The sequence below is a fragment of the Nyctereutes procyonoides genome, unplaced genomic scaffold, assembly GCF_905146905.1.
Source record: "Nyctereutes procyonoides isolate TBG_1078 unplaced genomic scaffold, NYPRO_anot_genome, whole genome shotgun sequence".
NCBI lineage: Eukaryota > Metazoa > Chordata > Mammalia > Carnivora > Canidae > Nyctereutes > Nyctereutes procyonoides.
The window spans coordinates 390,713-409,858 of record NW_026575119.1 but is presented as its reverse complement, the minus strand read 5'-3'; the positions used below and the strand labels follow the sequence as shown (position 1 = coordinate 409,858).

The 19,146-nt window shown below is 37.2% G+C and overlaps 2 protein-coding genes across 2 annotated transcripts in view; one reads left to right on the top strand and one right to left on the bottom strand.

Moving 5' to 3' along the window:
* The window catches only part of KIF5B (kinesin family member 5B), a 44,765-nt gene extending 26,560 nt beyond the window's left edge, over window positions 1–18,205 (bottom strand). The window contains exons 1-7 of the mRNA XM_055334520.1: window positions 17,616–18,205; window positions 10,985–11,072; window positions 2,724–2,797; window positions 1,705–1,809; window positions 1,169–1,217; window positions 338–393; window positions 149–236 (exon numbers count right to left, since the gene is read on the bottom strand). Of these exons, the coding sequence (XP_055190495.1) occupies window positions 149–236; window positions 338–393; window positions 1,169–1,217; window positions 1,705–1,809; window positions 2,724–2,797; window positions 10,985–11,072; window positions 17,616–17,741 (586 nt within the window). The 5' untranslated portion in view covers window positions 17,742–18,205. The remainder of the gene's footprint in view (window positions 1–148; window positions 237–337; window positions 394–1,168; window positions 1,218–1,704; window positions 1,810–2,723; window positions 2,798–10,984; window positions 11,073–17,615) is intronic.
* The window catches only part of LOC129515564 (phosphate carrier protein, mitochondrial-like), a 35,293-nt gene continuing 34,346 nt past the window's right edge, over window positions 18,200–19,146 (top strand). The window contains 1 exon segment of the mRNA XM_055334488.1: window positions 18,200–18,344. Coding sequence (XP_055190463.1) covers window positions 18,200–18,344 — 145 coding nt within the window.

Sequence of the window (19,146 nt, the reverse complement as noted above, 5' to 3'; positions counted from 1 at the left end):
CACAAACAACTATAAACAAACACGGCTTTCCCTTACTAATAATTTCTAAAGCGTTATTTACATAAAAATCCAATATAATTAATCAAGTTGATAAAGGTATTTTAAGGCAGTTTTGTGCCTAACTAGCGTTAATAGACATTTTACTTACTTGTAACTGCTACATGTCTGTTGGATTTTCCTTCATCAATGGTATCCATAACTTCATCTGGACTACATACAAAACGCTCTGTGCACCCCTATAAAATAATTTTTTAAAGTATGTCAATAGCCATATTGACAACTGCCAATTTATTACAGGGCTTTTCAAAACAAGCATTCTGTATTATTTTATAAGTACCTTTACATAGGGAACTCGATTTTTATCTTCATGAACTGAAAGGTTGGTCTTTGAAACTGAAAAAAAAAAAAAAAAAGTATCAGTAACATTTTCCTAAACTCTAAAACTAGTTATGAAAGAGCTAATTGTTGATTATTTCCCTTCCCAAGTGGCCTAATAACAATAGGTAAATTTTTAAAATGACACATCACTATTAAAGAAAAGACTCTGTAGAAACAGTAGGAGATTTAAACAGAAACTAAAGCAGCAATATAAAATTTGAGGTCCAGGGTAACCTCTATTACCTACATTTTGAAAATAACATTATACCAGAGTAGTTTAATAGTTTCCCAGGGCAATGAATCTAACTGACAGCTGCTGAGAGAAGATGAGGACTCAGGACTTCTAATTATAATCCAATTCTCTACTTACTACTTAAACACAAGCAACCATAAATATGTGTTTTTTTTTTTTTTGACAGCTTTATTTTTTTTTTTAATTTTTATTTATTTATGATAGTCACACAGAGAGAGAGAGAGAGAGAGGCAGAGACACAGGCAGAGGGAGAAGCAGACTCCATGCACCGGGAGCCCGACGTGGGATTCGATCCCGGGTTTCCAGGATCGCGCCCTGGGCCAAAGGCAGGCGCCAAACAGCTGCGCCACCCAGGGATCCCAAATATGTGCTTTTTAAAGAAGTTATTCAGCGTGTCAAAGGCATTCAACTAACTTTAAAATATACCTGTTTCTTATAATTTAAGTCCATTTCATTTGGTTACTTAAAAATGGCCTTACATCTGTTATTAAAAAAGTAATGTGCTTTTTAAAATGATAAAAGAATTTATTAACTTACCATCTAACAGGTCCCTTATCTTATCCAAATAAATTTCAAAATATGAAACCTGAAGGGCAAAGAAATAAAGGGAAAAAAAAATCAATTAAAATGTTAAATTCATTCATTTGTTCATTAAATTTATTGGAGTATGAGGGCTAAACACGATCTAGACAAGAAGGCAGAGTTATCAACAACTCAGTCACAGCTTATGTTCTAAAGGCATGATCTGAATTATCTAAACTGCTCGTGTAACTAAAAGCAATTTCCATTACGTATCCTCATCTAAAATGAATTAGACTCACGAGAAGAGTAAGAACCTTTGAGTTCAGTAATAAACTCCTTCATTTTATAGAGAAGGAAGCTAAGACAGAAGAGAGTTTGTGATCTTGTTTAAGGTCATCTAAGGGCAGAAGAACCCCAGTTTACTAATTCTAATGATTTTTCTACTATAATTTCCATAAAATAATTTTTAAAAAGGAAGAGCATTTATTATTTCTTGGAATAAAATTATTCTAGGTATAAAACAAAATACAATCTTTCCCCAAGGATTCTACCTTAATATGAAATTCCAAATTTTCATCCATGGAGTAAATGTAATTAAAAATATCTTGCACTATTCTTGGAATAATCCCCATGCCTTCTGGATCATGAAGTTTACCCTAAACAGAAAACAAAATGAGACTTTAAGAAGTATGAATTAAAAGTAAAAACTTTCAACCTATAATTTGTAGTCAATAGAGAATAGTAATTTTAATTGTTGCCATTTTTTGGTGAAAACAACTCTACAAGGTATCTAAAAAAATCCAATTCAACTATTATGTATTAGTAAGTTACACATAAATACTGCAGATCAACAAGGGTTATCAACCAATCTTAGCCTTTTATTTAATCACTAGATTTAGATTATCCATGCTTGTGCAATGAACATATTTTTGAAAGGTTTGTTTCTTCTCATGTAAGTCTTTATTGTTCCTTCAGGTCAAATCCACGTAAATACAAGAAATGTTTTTGTTCTCTGTAACTTTATGGAAATGAGTAATATGAATTTATTACACTAAAATAAGCATTTATACAGAATGCTCAGATAAATGATAAAAGATGTTTTGTAGCAACAGCATAAGATAACAAATACGCTGTTTTCTAGATGCAAAGTTTGGACAGGTTCACATCTTATTAACAGCAGCACTGATAACTGTGGAGACATATTAAAGAAGAGTAGTAGGTATTTGAAGAGAATTAATTGCTCTGAATAGAAATGAAAACATTAAAACATTCAAAATTTCAAATTCCTCATTACTATAAGGTAGTAGAAAATTCCCTGCTAATTCTAAAATGCTATATATTGTGGTTATGCTGATAAAACAAAGCTAAATATGATTTCAAGTATATAACTTCATTATTCAAACTCCAGAACTGATTAAATTCCAATAGGGATGTTACCTGTATATTATTTGTACTGGAGAAAGTAATAAAGAGTAAATAAAGATGTTTAAGCATGGTAAAATCATTTACCAAATAATGACTGAATATACTATTTTGCAAACCACATGCAAGTATAGTTATGAAATGTTACCTCCATTGTGTGTGTCTTCCCAGAGGATGTTTGTCCATATGCAAATATTGTTCCATTGTATCCCTCAAGTACATCTATGACAGAATAAGAAATTTTATACCTCAGGGGATTTTTTTTCCTTAAGCGAGATATATAAGAAATTACTTAAGAATGTTAGAAAACATTCTGAAAAAATTAATATATTAACCCTGTTCCTCATCCAGACATAATCAAATCTGCAAAACAAAATATCTGTGGGAAGAATGGTGAGGAAGATAGACTTTTTTTACACTAATATGAAAGATTCCATCAAAGTCGAAGTTCAATTCATGAAACATTATAAATATACTGAAGAAAAAATAAGAATACATCAGTAGTAATTTTCTTAGTGATGATCCACCCGAGCAATTATTTTCTCTCCAGCCCAGATTACTTTCTGTGGTCAATAAAACACAAATTTTAAATTCCATTGTTTATAACCTCTTATGGAAGTGTAGATCTCAAATGCCTTTACACCTGTATTCCAAACCTTTATGTGACCTGAAAGAAAAAATTGTTCTGCAAATTTACATACAGATATGAATTCACTTTTATAAACAGGACTAGTGATTAGTGGTTAAGTGGTGGTTAAAGCTTACAAATCCAAAGAACAGTCCTCCCTATACAAGCATAAGCCCAGTTGTACCTCAAAAATAAATTCTCAAATTCTCTGTGAAATTAAAAATAAATCTTTTTTCTAGCTTTGTGTATACTCCAAGATTTATCATTTTTTCTACTATTTATTCTAGAAGGAAGCCAAAGTAAAAAGAGAAGCCTCTATTGGAAATAGTAGAAGCTAAGTAAATGAGAAAGCAGGACAATCCTGGTTCTTTTTCTTAAATTGATTATTTAAAAAAGAATAAGAACAATCCCAACATTGGGTACTAGATATTAACAGATTTCCTACAGAAACATTTTATGAATGGGAAAAAGAAGGTACTTAAATTTTAAGAGCTCTCAAATCACATTTAAAACAGATGGCACTGGAGGCACCTGGGTGGCTCTGATGGTTAAGCATTCAACTTCTTGATTTAGGCTCAGAATCATGATCTTGAGTCGTGAGATCAAGCCCCACATTGGCTTTAGATTCTATCTTTCCCACTGTCCCTTCACCACCTTCAAAAATATAGATGGCATTGCAGTATTTCTGAACAAGAAATCATCTTGAGAAAAAAGTACTGGATCTTTTCCAATTCACTTCTTTTACATATAATTGTTCTGAGTATACCTATATCATACCTTCTGCTTAAGATCTTTTAATCAGTCAAGTAAAACCTAAGGATAAAATCCAAGGTTTGCTATACCTATAAATATTGAAGTGAATTAACACATGACTTTCCCAAGATCACATTAAGTAGCATATGTCTATAGGGAATTACAGAATATTTGTGGTTATGTGAAACGGTACTATAACATGAGGGGACCCAGGATAATAAACATATGCAATACATTTGTTTTGGAGACTTCAAACGTAACTTTAAAAATTTCGTATGATTACAGAGATTACGGAATATACAACATTCAAATATTTACTGAGCACCTGCTATGATCTATCCTCTGCACCTGGTGCAAGGGATATTAACAATGACTGATTAGGTGTTTTCTAGACATGCCACATTATCACTGAAGTAGTTTAATAAACGTTTTTATCAATTAGGAAAGTTATTTTGCCTACCTTCAAATCCAGCCCTGCCTCTGCTTTCTATAGTGACTTATCCCCAACAAATCTAAACATACAAATAAAGATAATACATTTTACAGTGAACACCCTATAACCATCACCAAGATTCTATCTTAACATTTTGGAATTTTAATGTTTAATCATGTATATATCCATACATCTGTTTTAATGCATTGCAAGGTAGACTGCAAACTTCAACACACTTTCACCTAAATATTTCACCATATATGTATCGTTAATTAGGATTCATTTTTTAGTTTTATTCCTGAGTTAAAATTTATATACAATGAAATGTCTTTATCTTAAGCATGGATATTTATAAAAACTAAAGCAGGGGCAGCCCGAGTGGCTCAGTGGTTTAGTGCAGCCTTTGGCCCGGGGCATGATCCTGGAGAGCAGGGATTGAGTCCCACATTGGGCTCCATGCATGGAGCCTGCTTCTCCCTCTGCCTGTGTCTCTCCCTCTCTCTCTCTCTCTCTGTGTGTGTGCCTCTCATGAATAAATAAAATCTTTAAAATAAAATAAAATAAAAATAAAAAATAAAAAAACAAAAGCAACACTCATCTATTTGAAAATCCTAGAAAGCATACATCTGTAATGAGAAAAAATTAGGCATTTTTCGACCTGGCTCTTGTTTGCTTTTCTCAGCTCTACCTTCCACCAACCCTTCCTCTCATACTGCTGTTCTGTGTCAGTCAAAATGATCAAATCTGACAATTTCAGATGGTTCAATTTCAGTCACACCATAATGTATGTTGTTCCCCACATTGTGACACTCTTCTCATGTGGGTATGTCTTGGCACATGTACCATCTCTGCCTGGAAGGGATCCCTCCTCCTTCCTACTCTTTGTGCATCTTTTAAGACTAGCTTAGGCTTTACTTTTTTTCTCAAACCCACCTATAACTACTCCCAAATAAATTTGCAGGAGTCTCATCCTATGTGTTCTTGTAACATCTACATTTAAACATTATACATATCACTGCATATTGCAACTGCCAATAGATTTATATGCCGTCTTTAGCAACTTTTAAACTCCTTGAGGCCAGGACTGTGCTCAACTCCTTACAGTGCCTGGCACTTAGTAAGAACTCAAATGCTTACTGAATATTATTTTTTTTTAATTTTTATTTATTTACGATAGTCACACAGAGAGAGAGCTAGTGAGAGAGGCAGAGACATAGGCAGAGGGAGAAGCAGGCTCCATGCACCGGGAGCCCGACGTGGGACTCGATCCCGGGTCTCCAGGATCGCGCCCTGGGCCAAAGGCAGGCGCCAAACCGCTGCGCCACCCAGGGATCCCTACTGAATGATTATTACCATTACTAACACACAGCATTTTTCTAAAGCCTCCCTCCCTCTATAAAACATACATTTGCTGTTCTTGTGAGAAACAGAGAACAACAACTATGGACAAGTATCACTTCTCTCATACTTTGTAAAAAAAGAAAAACATTATTTAGTAAGCAAGACAATAGCATAACACTGTCTAAAAGTCACTTACTTATCTCTTTGAATTTCAGTTCCTCACTGGCAAAGGGGAAGGCTTAGAAGAAGGCTACAAGAATTGAAAGTCCTCATATGGAATTATTATTGCTAACATTTGAGAGTATACAATGTGCCAGGCTATAATAATTTTTCATATACTAATATATAATCCTCACAAAAACCCTGTGAAAGGTACTATTTTTAGTCCCACTACACTGAAACTAAGAACAAAGAGATTAATTTGCCTCTACTTCCACAGCTGGCAAGATGGAGCTGAGATGCAAACCCAGACAGTCTTGGTTCTAAAGACATATTCTTAACCACTGCACTGTATTATATGAAACACAGAAACTAAAATAAATACATGGCAAGCCACATCTGCAAAAAATGTAAGTTAATATAGTGGCAGACAGTTCAGGTCAGGAAGCTATGGTAGGAAATCTATGAATGCCTGGTATGATGCATAGCATATAGCAAAAAAGACATCACTCAGATTTGGAATTCACTAGAGAATACAAGTGGGTAAGCCTCGTTCAAAATAAAGAAAACCTAAAAAATAAAAAATAAAGAAAACCTATCTAATGAATCTACAGAAAGGGGAAATAGCTTTGTACAAAATCAAGTTATATATATATATATATATATATATATATATATACACACACACACACACACACTTGTATAGAAATTTATGAAACAGGGATGCCTGCCTGGGTGGCTCAGCAGTTGAGCATCTGCCTTTGGCTCAGGGCATGGTCCCGGAGTCCCAGGATTGAGTCCTACATTGGACTCCCTGCAGGGAGGGAATCTGCTTCTCCCTCTGCCTATGTCTTTGCCTCTTTCTGTGTCTCTCATGAATGAATGAATGAATGAATAAAAATGAATGAATGAATGAAACAGTACTTTAGCCAACTGTCAGGAGGAGCCCAGATAATACTAGCTGCTTCAGGTCATCCTTGGCAGCCTGCTCTTCAAATCTGTTTCAGAAGAAATATCAACTCACCCATCATTTTGCTAATTGTTGCCTACCAGAAGTTTCTAACTATGGCCTTCCACTGGATGTTTGCCAGTGACTGTCCCAAGTATACCCTGTGATGTATTTAATTGGTTTTCTGTCCTATCTCACCAAGCACCCACGACCTATCCCCACCTCATCTCTTTCCTTAAATCTATGTATTTAATGGTAACTCCTCCACATTCATAATCTTCTCCAGGACAACTCTCATTACCTACTATATCTAGTCTCCTCCAAAGGGGTAGAGAGCATTTGGGTAAAGATAAAAGGAGTAAGTCATAGCCAGGTGATACTTTTCTTACATAAATTATAAATCTAGCAAAGAAGCTGGAAAGACACATTGATAGAACTTCCCATTGTAATAGTTGCTTGAAGCCTAATTTTGTAGTGAAAATACTATAGGCTATGAATTATCCCAAGCACAACATGGTTGATTAAATCAAGAGAAAAATTAATTTTCTTAGAAGAGAGGAAACAAACAGCAATTGATAACTGTTGTGTGCTTGCTTCTCTATACCAGGCCCTGGGTGAAAGTTCTTTTTCATGAATCACCTTTTAAAATCTTCATAGCACCTTTATTTTGCAAAACAAGAAACAGATGTAGAAAGGTTAGGTAATTTGCTAAAAGTCACACAGCTAAAAGTGGCAGGGTCTAAGTTTCAATCTAGGTTTGTCTGACTCAAAGCCCACGTTCTTATCCACACTGAAGATAATAGAACTGCTATTCAGAATTCAGCTCCAAACAGTAAAGCAGGAATTTGCTGCGAAATCTAAGGGACCTAAGTTTTGAGAAGAGAAGGGAAATTTCACTAAAAGAATGATGTCATCTTAAAACTGTAAACAGTAATGAAACAGAACAGAAGGTAATAGAAACATGTACCTTAACACTTCAGGACAATAGATTTCAAAGAGTTCTGAGAAAGACAGGTGTGAGACTATTATCAAGAGCCTATGGGGCACCTGGGAAGTTCAGTGAATTAAGCAACCAACTCCTGTTTTTGGCTCAGGATGATTTCATGGTTGTGGGATCAGGTCCCACAATCAGGCTCTATACTCAGCACACACAGTCTGCTTCAGATTCCCTCCCTCCCTCCCTCCCCCCCCGCTTATGCATTCTCTCTCTTAAATAAATAAATAAATAAATAAATAAATAAATAAATAAATAAATAAATAAAATCTTAAAAAAAAAAAAAAAAAGAAAAGAAAAAGAAAACCCACTATATGGCCAAGGATGTGTGAGATAAAAATCCCTAGAATAGTATGAGAAAAACGAAAGCCCAGATTAAGTCTAACCAAAACAAAACAAAACTAAGCCCCTAAAAAGAGCTTTTAAAATATTCAGAAAAAGACTAATGTCTGACTAGACTTGCACTGCCCAGAGAATAAAATGTTAATAAACAATATAAGACAAAGCTATTATCATTTTATTACCACCGTCTACAATATTATCCTCAAAATGGAACATAATAACCACTGTCAAGAGAGACTTTAAGACTGAGGTGGGTAAGAGCAAAAGAACAATTTTAAATGAGCTCAAGTTTGTAGTCACAAGAGAATCACACTCCATGGATAAAAATTTCACAGCTACCACAGCTGATTTTTAAAAGCCATGGAGAACAAAAACAATAGAAAATGACTAACTTGGTAAATGTTATACTCATTTTCAAAAAGGAAAAATGATAAGGTAATTTTTGGTCACCAAAATTTCACTAAAAAAAAAAAGCTACGGTTGAACTAACCTCGTTTCCTGCTTGGATAGGGTCACCCAACTAATACTTAGGGGAAACACCAGCCTGGTGTACCATGACTTCATAAAAAGATCCAAGTTTTCCATCATATCCTTGTTCATATGTTGACAAACTAAAAACTAGGTAACTGCATAAGAGAATGTGAAGTCAGCTGAAAACCTCGTGTGACTTAACAGCCAAAAACCTTATTCAGTTTTTAGAAGACCAGGCTAAGGACCACCCCATTAAGCATTTTATAAATGATGTGAAGTAATAGTTTTCAAATAACAACGTCTATAAATAAAGAGTTTAACAGAATTTCAAAGTCCTTGACACCATATTAGGTGTATCAAATACGCTGATAGCCAACATACATATCTATTAAGATAACTGTAAAAACAAAACTCAAAATATAATCAAGAGCTAAAATGGATAAGATGGAACCCACGCTTAAAAGCTTATAGTCAAATTTAAAAACTCCAATATTTAAGTGTGGAATGGGGTTTAATGCTGGCTACAGCAGATGAGAAAAATACCTACCTGTACACTTATATTGCCGATGAGCTCATGAATCAATACCTTAACATTATTTAAAAAACTAATGTAAAATCTTAGGTTGAACTGATGAAAAAAGTATGCCAAAATCAAAGAATATAATTACGTTCTAGAACAGATCCACTTGGAAAACTATTTGATGCCTACAAACAAAAGATGACACTCCCTGTTCCTCTTTGTTACAATCATTTATAGAATCAAGTTAATTTTCCATCACCTTCCATGACTATTTCAGTATCCAGTCCGCGGTCTCTCACTAATACCACTCATGTTGTAATTCTTGGTGGTTGCAAAGTCCATGTAGTAGACAATCCTACTAAAATACCCTGGTCTCTCAGTTCCTGGACCCAGCTATCTCCATGATCTTGTCCTTTACTCTTTCAGATGCCAACTCCATAATCATACTCTAGACCTTTTCATTACTACTGACACTGCCTCTCTAATGTCAATTATGTACTACCTCCTATTATTCCTTCTAGTACCCAGAATCCAACAAACCTTTGACCCCACTCAGACTGTAACACACTAATCTTACTTCTTTTTACTGTCCCTCAAACCCATTCCTCCCACCTATATTCTCCTTCCCCTCATTCACCTTAGATTCTGTGGTTCACTTGTACCATCATTCTCTTGACCCATCCTCAATTGTCTTGCCCTTCTCTCCCTCTTTTGTAACCGCCTAGCAAAACCCCAAGTAGGTAAATTTGACTCTTCTGGCAGCTAACCTCAAAATGGATCCTTGGCAATGCTGCCAGGCAATACTGCCACATTTCCCTAATTCACTCACTTCTACTGCCAGACAACTTCATTCCTTTTCCTAGAACCCCCTATCCCATCCTCATGCTGGAGTAACTCTGCACCCTGTATCATAGACAAAACAAAATTAGTATGAAGAGAACATCTACATTTTCTTCCATCACACTTAGAGATTTAGTGCATTCAAAATCTCTACCTTTTCTCCACTTACTGGATGAACTGTTTATGCTCCTACTTAACACTAACCTGTCCACCTTTATACTGAATCCCATCCCCTCTACCCTAGTGAATGCTGTAAGAAGACAGGCTTTTGCCTCAATCTAAGAAGTACTTTTTAACAATTAGAGCTGACCAGAGGTAGAGTAAATTATATCACAAAGTAATTGCTATTTAACTATAAGATCCTTTTGACAAAAGGGATTTCTGTAGTACCTCGAAGTCCAGAAAATCACTCATACCCTCTCAGCTCTAGGGTTCTACGGTTTTGGAAAATATAAACCCAGAAAAATGTTAATATAAATTAATAGTATTAACTGGAATGTACACACTTTTCTCACTCTTGGTAACCTCTAGTAAATTCCTCAAGTGTTTTACTGTTGAACACAAGAGGAGTCTTTGGAGAAGAACAATGGAAATGGAAGAATGATAGACTGCTACTATTTTCTACTACTTTTCAGAAACCCGCCTAACCGTTTTGTATTCATTCTCATGCTGGTGTATTTCCAGAACTGCTAACTTTAGAAACTCTCCTGGGAATATCTAATAAAACTGCATCTTCCAAGAACAAATATGTAACACTAACATTCTTATAATAGCCTTCACTAGGTGCTATATATAAATTAGATCATGGAATCTGAGCAATAATGTATTTACTAATTAGATTTGATCTTTGTATTACTTACACTGTCTTCTACAATTAACTAAAAAGAGGGGGCATTAAAATGAAAAAAAAAAAAGTGCAAATGGCAAAGATCCCAAACAAAACTTATTGTTGAGACTACAACAGGTTAAGTATCCTTACCTTTAACAATCTTCTTTGCACAGTCATTATACACTTGCTCTTGAGAGGTGTTTGACTGGAACACTCGGTCAAACGCATAAGGCTTGGACTGAAAAACAGAAATAAAGGGTTTCAACTACAGAAATTAAAGGTGAATGGACACTTCTTGAAAGTTCCTTTAAAGATGTCATCATATATTTAACTTTCTAAATAGGGTACCTTCTATGCATTACTTCATGTCATAGAATCTTGTGGAAAGGACCCTAGGGACCACCAAATATAAATCCACTAGAATAAACTCCACAAAATCAAAAATGTCTGTTTTAGTCTTTGTTATATTTCCAGGGCCTAGGACTATTACAACAGGCACTCAAATATTGCTGAATGAATTTTTATTTAATGAGTGTCTACTCTGGCAAGTACTTAGACTCAAATTTCAATAATATCATCTTGCAGATAAGAAAACTAGACTCCTGAGAGGTACAAAAGGTGTTAATGACAAAATTAAAATTTAAATTCAAATCTCCTGTCAGTTCAGAGCTCCTTCGACTATTCTCATTAAGCTTTCCATCTTACACCAAATTTTTCAATTATTTCATTCATTTAACAAATATTTATGGAATGTATGATATACTAGATATACATCTTGCTAGAATGATGACCAAGACAGACATACTCCCTGCTTTAGTGGAAGGTAATAGTGGGGCAAACATCAAATAATTAAATGACTAGAATTCTGACTCATACAACAGAGTGCTATGGGAGCATATAAGAGAAGAACCTGCATCTGGGAGAAGGCAGAAGAATGCAAGGGAACCACTCTGGAGAAGGGATGTTTAAGAAGTGAAAAAGAGTAGCACCTAACTCACTGCCTGTCTCTTCAATACTAGTCATGGGAGGGTGAGTGCAGGAAGTAGCTTAGGTATTGGACACCTAAAGATCCTAAGACAGAAAGGAACCTGCAGGATGCAAGAAAGCAAAATAAGTTGAAAGTAAAAGGAGCAAAGATTCAACGCAAATGACAACATAGTGAAAAGATAAATAATATCTTAGTGTTATTTTGAAAAGTTTTGACCTTGTGGACTCCCTTTTCAGGGGGATCCTGAGGACTCATTTAGAAAAATAACATAGTCTGAAGAATGAACCAGAGGAATGGAATGAAAAAAAAAAATCAGTGTACAGTGTCCATGCAAGTCAAGGAAAAATTATCAAGGAGGGAGTGATTGTGTCACATTGAGCTGTGAGGTCAAGGCAAAACTGAAAGACATCCAATGACAAAGTAGAGCAGAAATGTGGCTGTGGGTCTAAAGAGTTTTTTTTTTTGTTGTTTATTTATTTAAACCACTATTGTCTACCCTCTGCAGCTGAAAGCATTCCTAAAGAATATACTATAACTTTACTTCAGCATCAATTAAAAGGAGGCATCTTTTTTTTTTTAAGATTTTATTTATTTACTCATGAGAGACACAGAGAGAGAGAGAGAGAGGCAGAGACACAGGCAGAGGGAGAAGCATGCTCCATTCAAGAAGCCAGACGTGGGACTCAATCCTGGGTCTCCAGGATCATACACTGGGCCGAAGGCAGCACTAAACCACTGGGCCACCGGGGCTGCCCAAAAGGAGGCATCTTAATGTCTGATTACTCTTTGACTATGGGATACATAAAAGTGTCCTTTTGCTAAGATTCTACAAAGACATTAACATTCAATTTTACAGGTACAACTAAAAAAGAGACAATCTTTTACTGATTGTACAAGATGTATTTGTGACAATTTTGAAAACACAAGTACAATCAAATAACAATCACCAGCCAAAGATAAACCACACTATTTTTTCTACATGCAAAGTAAATTTTCCTCTTCATGTATCCAGCAAACATGTATTATCTGTAAGGTATCAGATATTATAAATGAGTAAAAGAATTTTAAAAATGAAAAAAAAAAAGAATTTTAAAAATGTTATTTAATTTATACAGACTGTAGGGTTCAAAGAACCGATAATACGGCTGGGTAGAATCTTGAAACAAAACTAAAAACTGTATGCTAGGATCTAATATAAATGGTCAAGTAATATTCACTGAATTGAAATGGAGACAATCTCTAGCATCAAGGAACTCCTAAGTTGGTAAAAGAGTCAAGAACAGACTGAAAGTAGCTAAAATATACATTTAATAAAAAATGTATAAAATTACTATGAAAACAAAAATTAATGATTAATGCAAATTTTGCTTGCATGAAACAAAGTAACCAATAGAAGATAGGTAATATTATGAAGACCACTGCATCCCTCAAAAGAATAAAATTTTGTTAAAATAAAAAGAACAAGCAATACTGAGCTTTATAGAAGTCACTGCCATTTTTAAGTCATCAATAAAAAGTTTGTTATAAACCATTTAGAAATAGATATACCAAAAACAGTGGATAATAGTAAAACTTGCCTAAAAAGTACTTTATGCAGCTGTTTACTATAGCATTCCTTATGGCAAATATGCAAACTAAAAAATAAGCTGGATTCAGAGATTTTTTTTTTTAGATGTTACATCACTGCTAAATCAAAATTTAACTTAAGTGCTAAGCATTAAGTTGACAAAAATCTTACTTTAATTCCAAAACTAAACTTTAATTCTGTTAAGTAAGGTAAATGTTTTAATTAGAGATCTAACCATGAAGTTACTAACTGATCATGACTCCCTGGAATGAAAAACAAGACTCGTGAAACGTAACTACTACTTCTAATGGTCTACAATGAAGAGCCATCTCTTAACTTAAAAATCTTCCAAATAAAATAAGCAAAGGAAAATTCATGATCTGGATGTCCATATCTTAAAAACCTGGTTCTTGGCCTTGAAATTTTGTAGTCTTACTGTATTGAAATTATGTAGTCTTATTTCTATGAGACTTCAAAGATACTCCAAGTCATAAGATGCATTCACATCTGACTCAGGCTTCAAGGAGACAAAACCAAATACAAATAAGCTTATATTTGAACTGCAACTATAACTTAAATTTTTCTTTAAGATTTTGTTTTTAATAATCTCTGTACCCAATGTAGGGCTGGAATTCACAACCCTAAGTTCACGAGTCCCAGGATCCATTCCATTGACTGAGCCAGTCAGGCAATTCATCCATTAGATTTCTTAAGTGAAATGGTTCCTGTTTATATCTGCAGAGACTGGACCAAACACCAAATCTGGTTATAAAGGACACTCTCTTAGCAGGAATATACCCTTCTCTGGAATACTGAATACAATGATCATCAGATCACATCAGATTTTCCTTAGTTTGACTATGATTGTTAGCTAACATTCCACAATTGTACAGATAGGAGAGCTGCTTCTTCTCTCTTTTTAAAATATTTATTTGAGAGAGAGAGAGAGAGAGAGCACCCACGTGCTTGTGTGCAAGGTGCTCACCTGGGCGGGCAAGGGTCATAGGGAGAGAATCTTCAAGCAGACTTCCCACTGAGCCTGAGGCAGGGCTCACTCTCCAGACCCACGAGATCGTGACCTGAGCCAAAAACAACCACCCAGGCACCCTCGCTTCTTCTTTTAATTTTCACTCTTAAGGTAATCAGGATCACACACTGTATCATAATTCATTTGAAAAGAGAAATTGTATTGAGCTGTAGGCAAGGAACTGGACAAGATGATTTAATTAGATTTTACTTTCCTCCAATTTCAATTAACTACAACAGCCTGTTTTGGGTTCTGACAGCTTCTACAGTATACCATATAAGGAAGGATGATTAGTTAAGACACTTAGCAATACAAAAAGGCATGTTTCACTTTTACGATGCAAAAAAGTAATTTTTTTCTATTGATTTTTTTCTGGAGTTTTCAGCAGGCTTATTTCAACTACATAAGGTGTTTCTCCTGTCCTCCTGTGGATAAATTATTTTATTTAAAGCAAATTCTATCTTTATCAAGTCCTTTAATAATCCATTTATTTCATTCAATATATGATATTTATACCTCTTCAACAAGCACTTTATTACCCAAAAAATCTTTATAAAAGGCTGTACACACAGAGAAACACTATAGGATTACAAGATTTGTCTGCCACGGGATCATATTATATTAAAACCACTGACATAACAGGAAAAAAAGCCTGGACAAAATACTGGAAACTGAACTTAGTTATGAAAATAAGAATCCTTAAAAATTATTTTCTATAGGAGCACAGATTATATCTCTTATTCAGTAACATTATAAGCTAAAATAGCTGTCCTTTAATTTAACCAGAAGATCGTGTACAAGTGTTTTAAAAACATGTTTAAAATAATTTAGTTTTAAATGCCGCATTGCAGCAATTCCTTCTTAAAAACTGTTGATTTTGAATCAGGATTTAGTAAAATGAACAAAACAAACCAAGACATGACTTTACCTAAAGATTTTCAAATTTCACTCTCCCAGCTATCCCTTATAAATTTTCAAACAGCCTTAAAATTTTTCATTAAAAAAATTGAGGCCTCAGAGTAATCAATGACTTTGTATATCAAAAGACCAGTTATTGAAAATATGAACTAAACATGGCCCCTTTAGGGCCATGTGACTTCGTTGTATTTCTGCTTAAACTTAAAAAAGAAAAAAAAAAGACTAAAAACGCTTACCAGTTTACCTAAAGGCCGAGTGTGTATTACAGATTCACAATTCAATCACCTATCCTTTATTTCTATTATCATTTAAATTTATTTACATTGTTAAGAAACTTAAATAAGGAACTTTTAAGAACTTTATCCAAAGGAAATAACCTAGTATACAAGTGTGCTTCCTGTGGTAATTAATTTTTTTCTTTTAACTCCTCATATGTCGTATTTGGGCAGAAAGTTGCTTTCTCAACATAGTTTGTGAATCCTAAATCTTATCATTCCAACAAATGAATCTTGATAATACTTATAGATTTGTTTGAACACCCACGCAAATCTGCAAAAAATAATACATTCTTAATACAAGTCTAAAAGGAAAATTGTTTTGTGTCAATTACTGCCATAGCTCAATAATCACAAAAATTCTATGAGAAACTAGTATCCAGTTTGCCAACTAACCCAGCCCTTGCAAGCTTCCTGATTCCACGTCAGAGAGCATTCTAAAAGAAAAGGTGACTACTTCTGTGCTTCTTAGTGGTAACACGTCATTTATAGTTTCTCCCAAGAACTTGTTAACAAAAAACCAGCCCCACAGTCTTCACACAGTAGCTGGCAGTTGTTCGTATGCAATTTAATGACTTGTTGCCAAAAGCCTACCCAGCAACAAAGAGCTGTAACATTCATTTTTCTAAAGCTGAACTTTGCAAACTGTCACATAAAAACTTTTAAAGAACTTCAGTCTTGTCTTATAGATCAATGCTTTTAATTATCAAAGTCCCTTCTCCTGTGACCTTCTTTGTCCTATTTCCAAACTAAACTGTGCAAACAATATGCTAAATATGGAATGCCATGGGAGAAAAAAAAAATTAACATTTAGATTTTGTACCAGGATAGCCATGTAGAAAAAAGCTCTGCCACAATGGCATTACCAAGAAATATAAATTTAATTTTTAGTCACAATTCAGTATTCTGTAGGCAGTGTCCTACAACCCATTTTAATCTTGAACTAGGAATGCAAAATATTTTCAGAGACCTTTCAATACCAGATATCAAACCTCAAAAAAAAAAAAAAAACAATAAAAATAAAAAATAAACCTTACATCTGGGTTTCCCTGACAACAATCAGCCAACTCTGGTTATGTTTTATACTCCAAAGGACACTATTTCTCCATCCTCGAGATTATCAAAATCAATTTCTCTTCAAGATAGAACTAGGGATCGAATACTAAACAAGAAATCCAGTTAACTGATCAAATTTTATTTTTTTTAAAAGCCTGGTTTATGATACTTTGATACACACACAATAAGTTAACACTCTTCGCTATACTGTTACCCCATAAAACCCACTAAGAGATTATAATTCTGGGCACTTACTTGACCCAATCTGAGTTGGCTAGATCTGCTAGAAACCTGAACAAAACTGCTCACTCCCATTTCACAAGAAAACTCAGGTCTTTTAACAGTCCTCGATTCGCCGCTTGTAGTACTTCACAGAAGGTTCATTCATCACTCAAAGGGCAGGTGGGTGAACTCAGGATATTCATGCATATCTGTAGTTGTTTGATAATTTTCCTCCTCCCGAGAGGCAAATACAGTCCATAAGTAGCTGATCTTTCATTTCCATACAACTAAGTATCTTTACTATTCAAGGTACAGGAAAGCCGATCATTAAAGCTCAGCATTCCTAGCTGAACTTCCATCTTGCACGTGTTACAAATAGTAAACTTGGAGGTAGTCCAGAGCAACAGCAACAGTAACCGCGCACACACGCAAACACAGGCAAACGTGCACTCCACTCACTCCGCGGACGGTTCCCGCAGCGCCCCAGGTGGGGGAGTGTCCAGACCGGGACCGGGAGCCTCCCTTCTCCCGGCACTTGGGGCCGGGGTGGGGGCGATCCAGGGGCACCTCCCTCCCCACCGCCCTCTGAACCGGCAAATGCTGCCGGGGGGGCGGGCTGCGGATACCCCTGTCCGCTCTCCGTGTCACACCCCGCCACCCACTCTTTGAACCCCGCGTCCGGCCAGGCCCAGAGGAGCTGGACGGAGGGGCGGGCCGGGGGCACTCACCGCGATCATGACCGTGTCTTCTCCCTGAAACTTGGCGATGTACTTATCGCCGCGGTTGACCTCAGACTCGTTGAGCGGTCTGAAGCGACACATCACTTTGATGTTGCACTCGGCCGGGTCCGCCATCTTCCTCACTGCCGGGGCGGGAGGCCGGGAGCCACTCCCCGCCGCTCAGTCTGGAAGGGAGCGGGCCCGCGCTGACGGGAAGGGTCGCGGAGGCCGAGAGAGACCGGGGTCTCCGCGTCGTGCTTCGCCCGGCGGCAGCTGCCGGGGAGCCCGGACTGGGAGCGCCGGCGCCGGGAGCCGTCGCCCGGAGGCTCACTTCCGATCCATCATGGCAGCTATGGCGGCGGCGGCGGCGGCGGCGGCGCGGCGGGGAGAGTCGGCGGCTCCTCAGCCCTTCCCTCTCGGCCTGGGCCCGCTGCTGTGGCTCGAAGGGAGTCTAGAGCACGGGGAAATCGCCCTCTCCTTCCTCGGAGAAGGCAGGCCGGGCACGCCGTTCGCCCGCCCGGCAGTGCTCTCGCCGGCTCGCCGGCAGCTGCCCGACCACTCCTGAGGCCGTAGACCGGCGACCCGGCGGCGGGATGGGCGGTGCGCGAGGAGCAGGGCGCACGCGCGACGGTCGGGGCCGGTGCCGACCAATCCGCGCCCGTCTGCCGCGCAGCCGCCTTGCCGCCGCTCTCCGCCCTGAGCCGCCGACCCGAGTTTTACCCGCGGCTGCTGACGGACGTGACTTGGGCTCCACCGGCTGCGAGGTGTCGCGGAGCCAGGGCACACGCGCTTGGCTTTCCTTTCTACAGGGGTCACGGGATTTGTGAAAACTACCTTATGCTGTAGTCAACTTAAATGCAGTGCTGTATTCCTAATAAGGAGTGTTTGGTCTGCGGATGAAATTGGTTCCTAGTTTTTAGGGCGCTTTGCCAGAGAAGGGAAGATTTGAACTAGGGCGAGGCATGGCTCTGCGGTGGAAGCTGTCACTCCAAGTGCGAGGGAAGGGGATCAAGAAAGATAAAGGAGGTTTCTGTTAAGGAATGAAGAAGATTGAGCGCCTGGGTGGCTCAGCGGTTGGGCGTCTGCCTTTGTTTTGTATACATATTCTTTATTGGAGTTCAATTTGCCAACGTATAGTACAACACCCAGTGCTGATCCCGCCAAGTGCCCCCCTCAGTGCTGGTCACCCCCCCCTCCTCCCCTTCCACCACCCCTTGTTTGTTTCCCAGAGTTAGGAGTCTCGTGTTTTGTCATCCTCTCAAATTTTTCCCAATCATTTTCTCTCGTTTCCCCTTTAATCCCTTTCACTATATTTTATATTCCCCAAATTAGTGAAACCATATAATGATTGTCCTCCAATTGACTTACTTCGCTCAGCATAATACCCTCCAGTTCCATCCACGTGGAAGCAAATGGTGGGTATTTGTCATTTCTAATGGCTGAGGAATATTCCATTGTATCCATAAACCACATCTTCTTTATCCATTCATCTTTCGATGGACACCGAGGCTCCTTCCACAGTTTGGCTATTGTGGACATT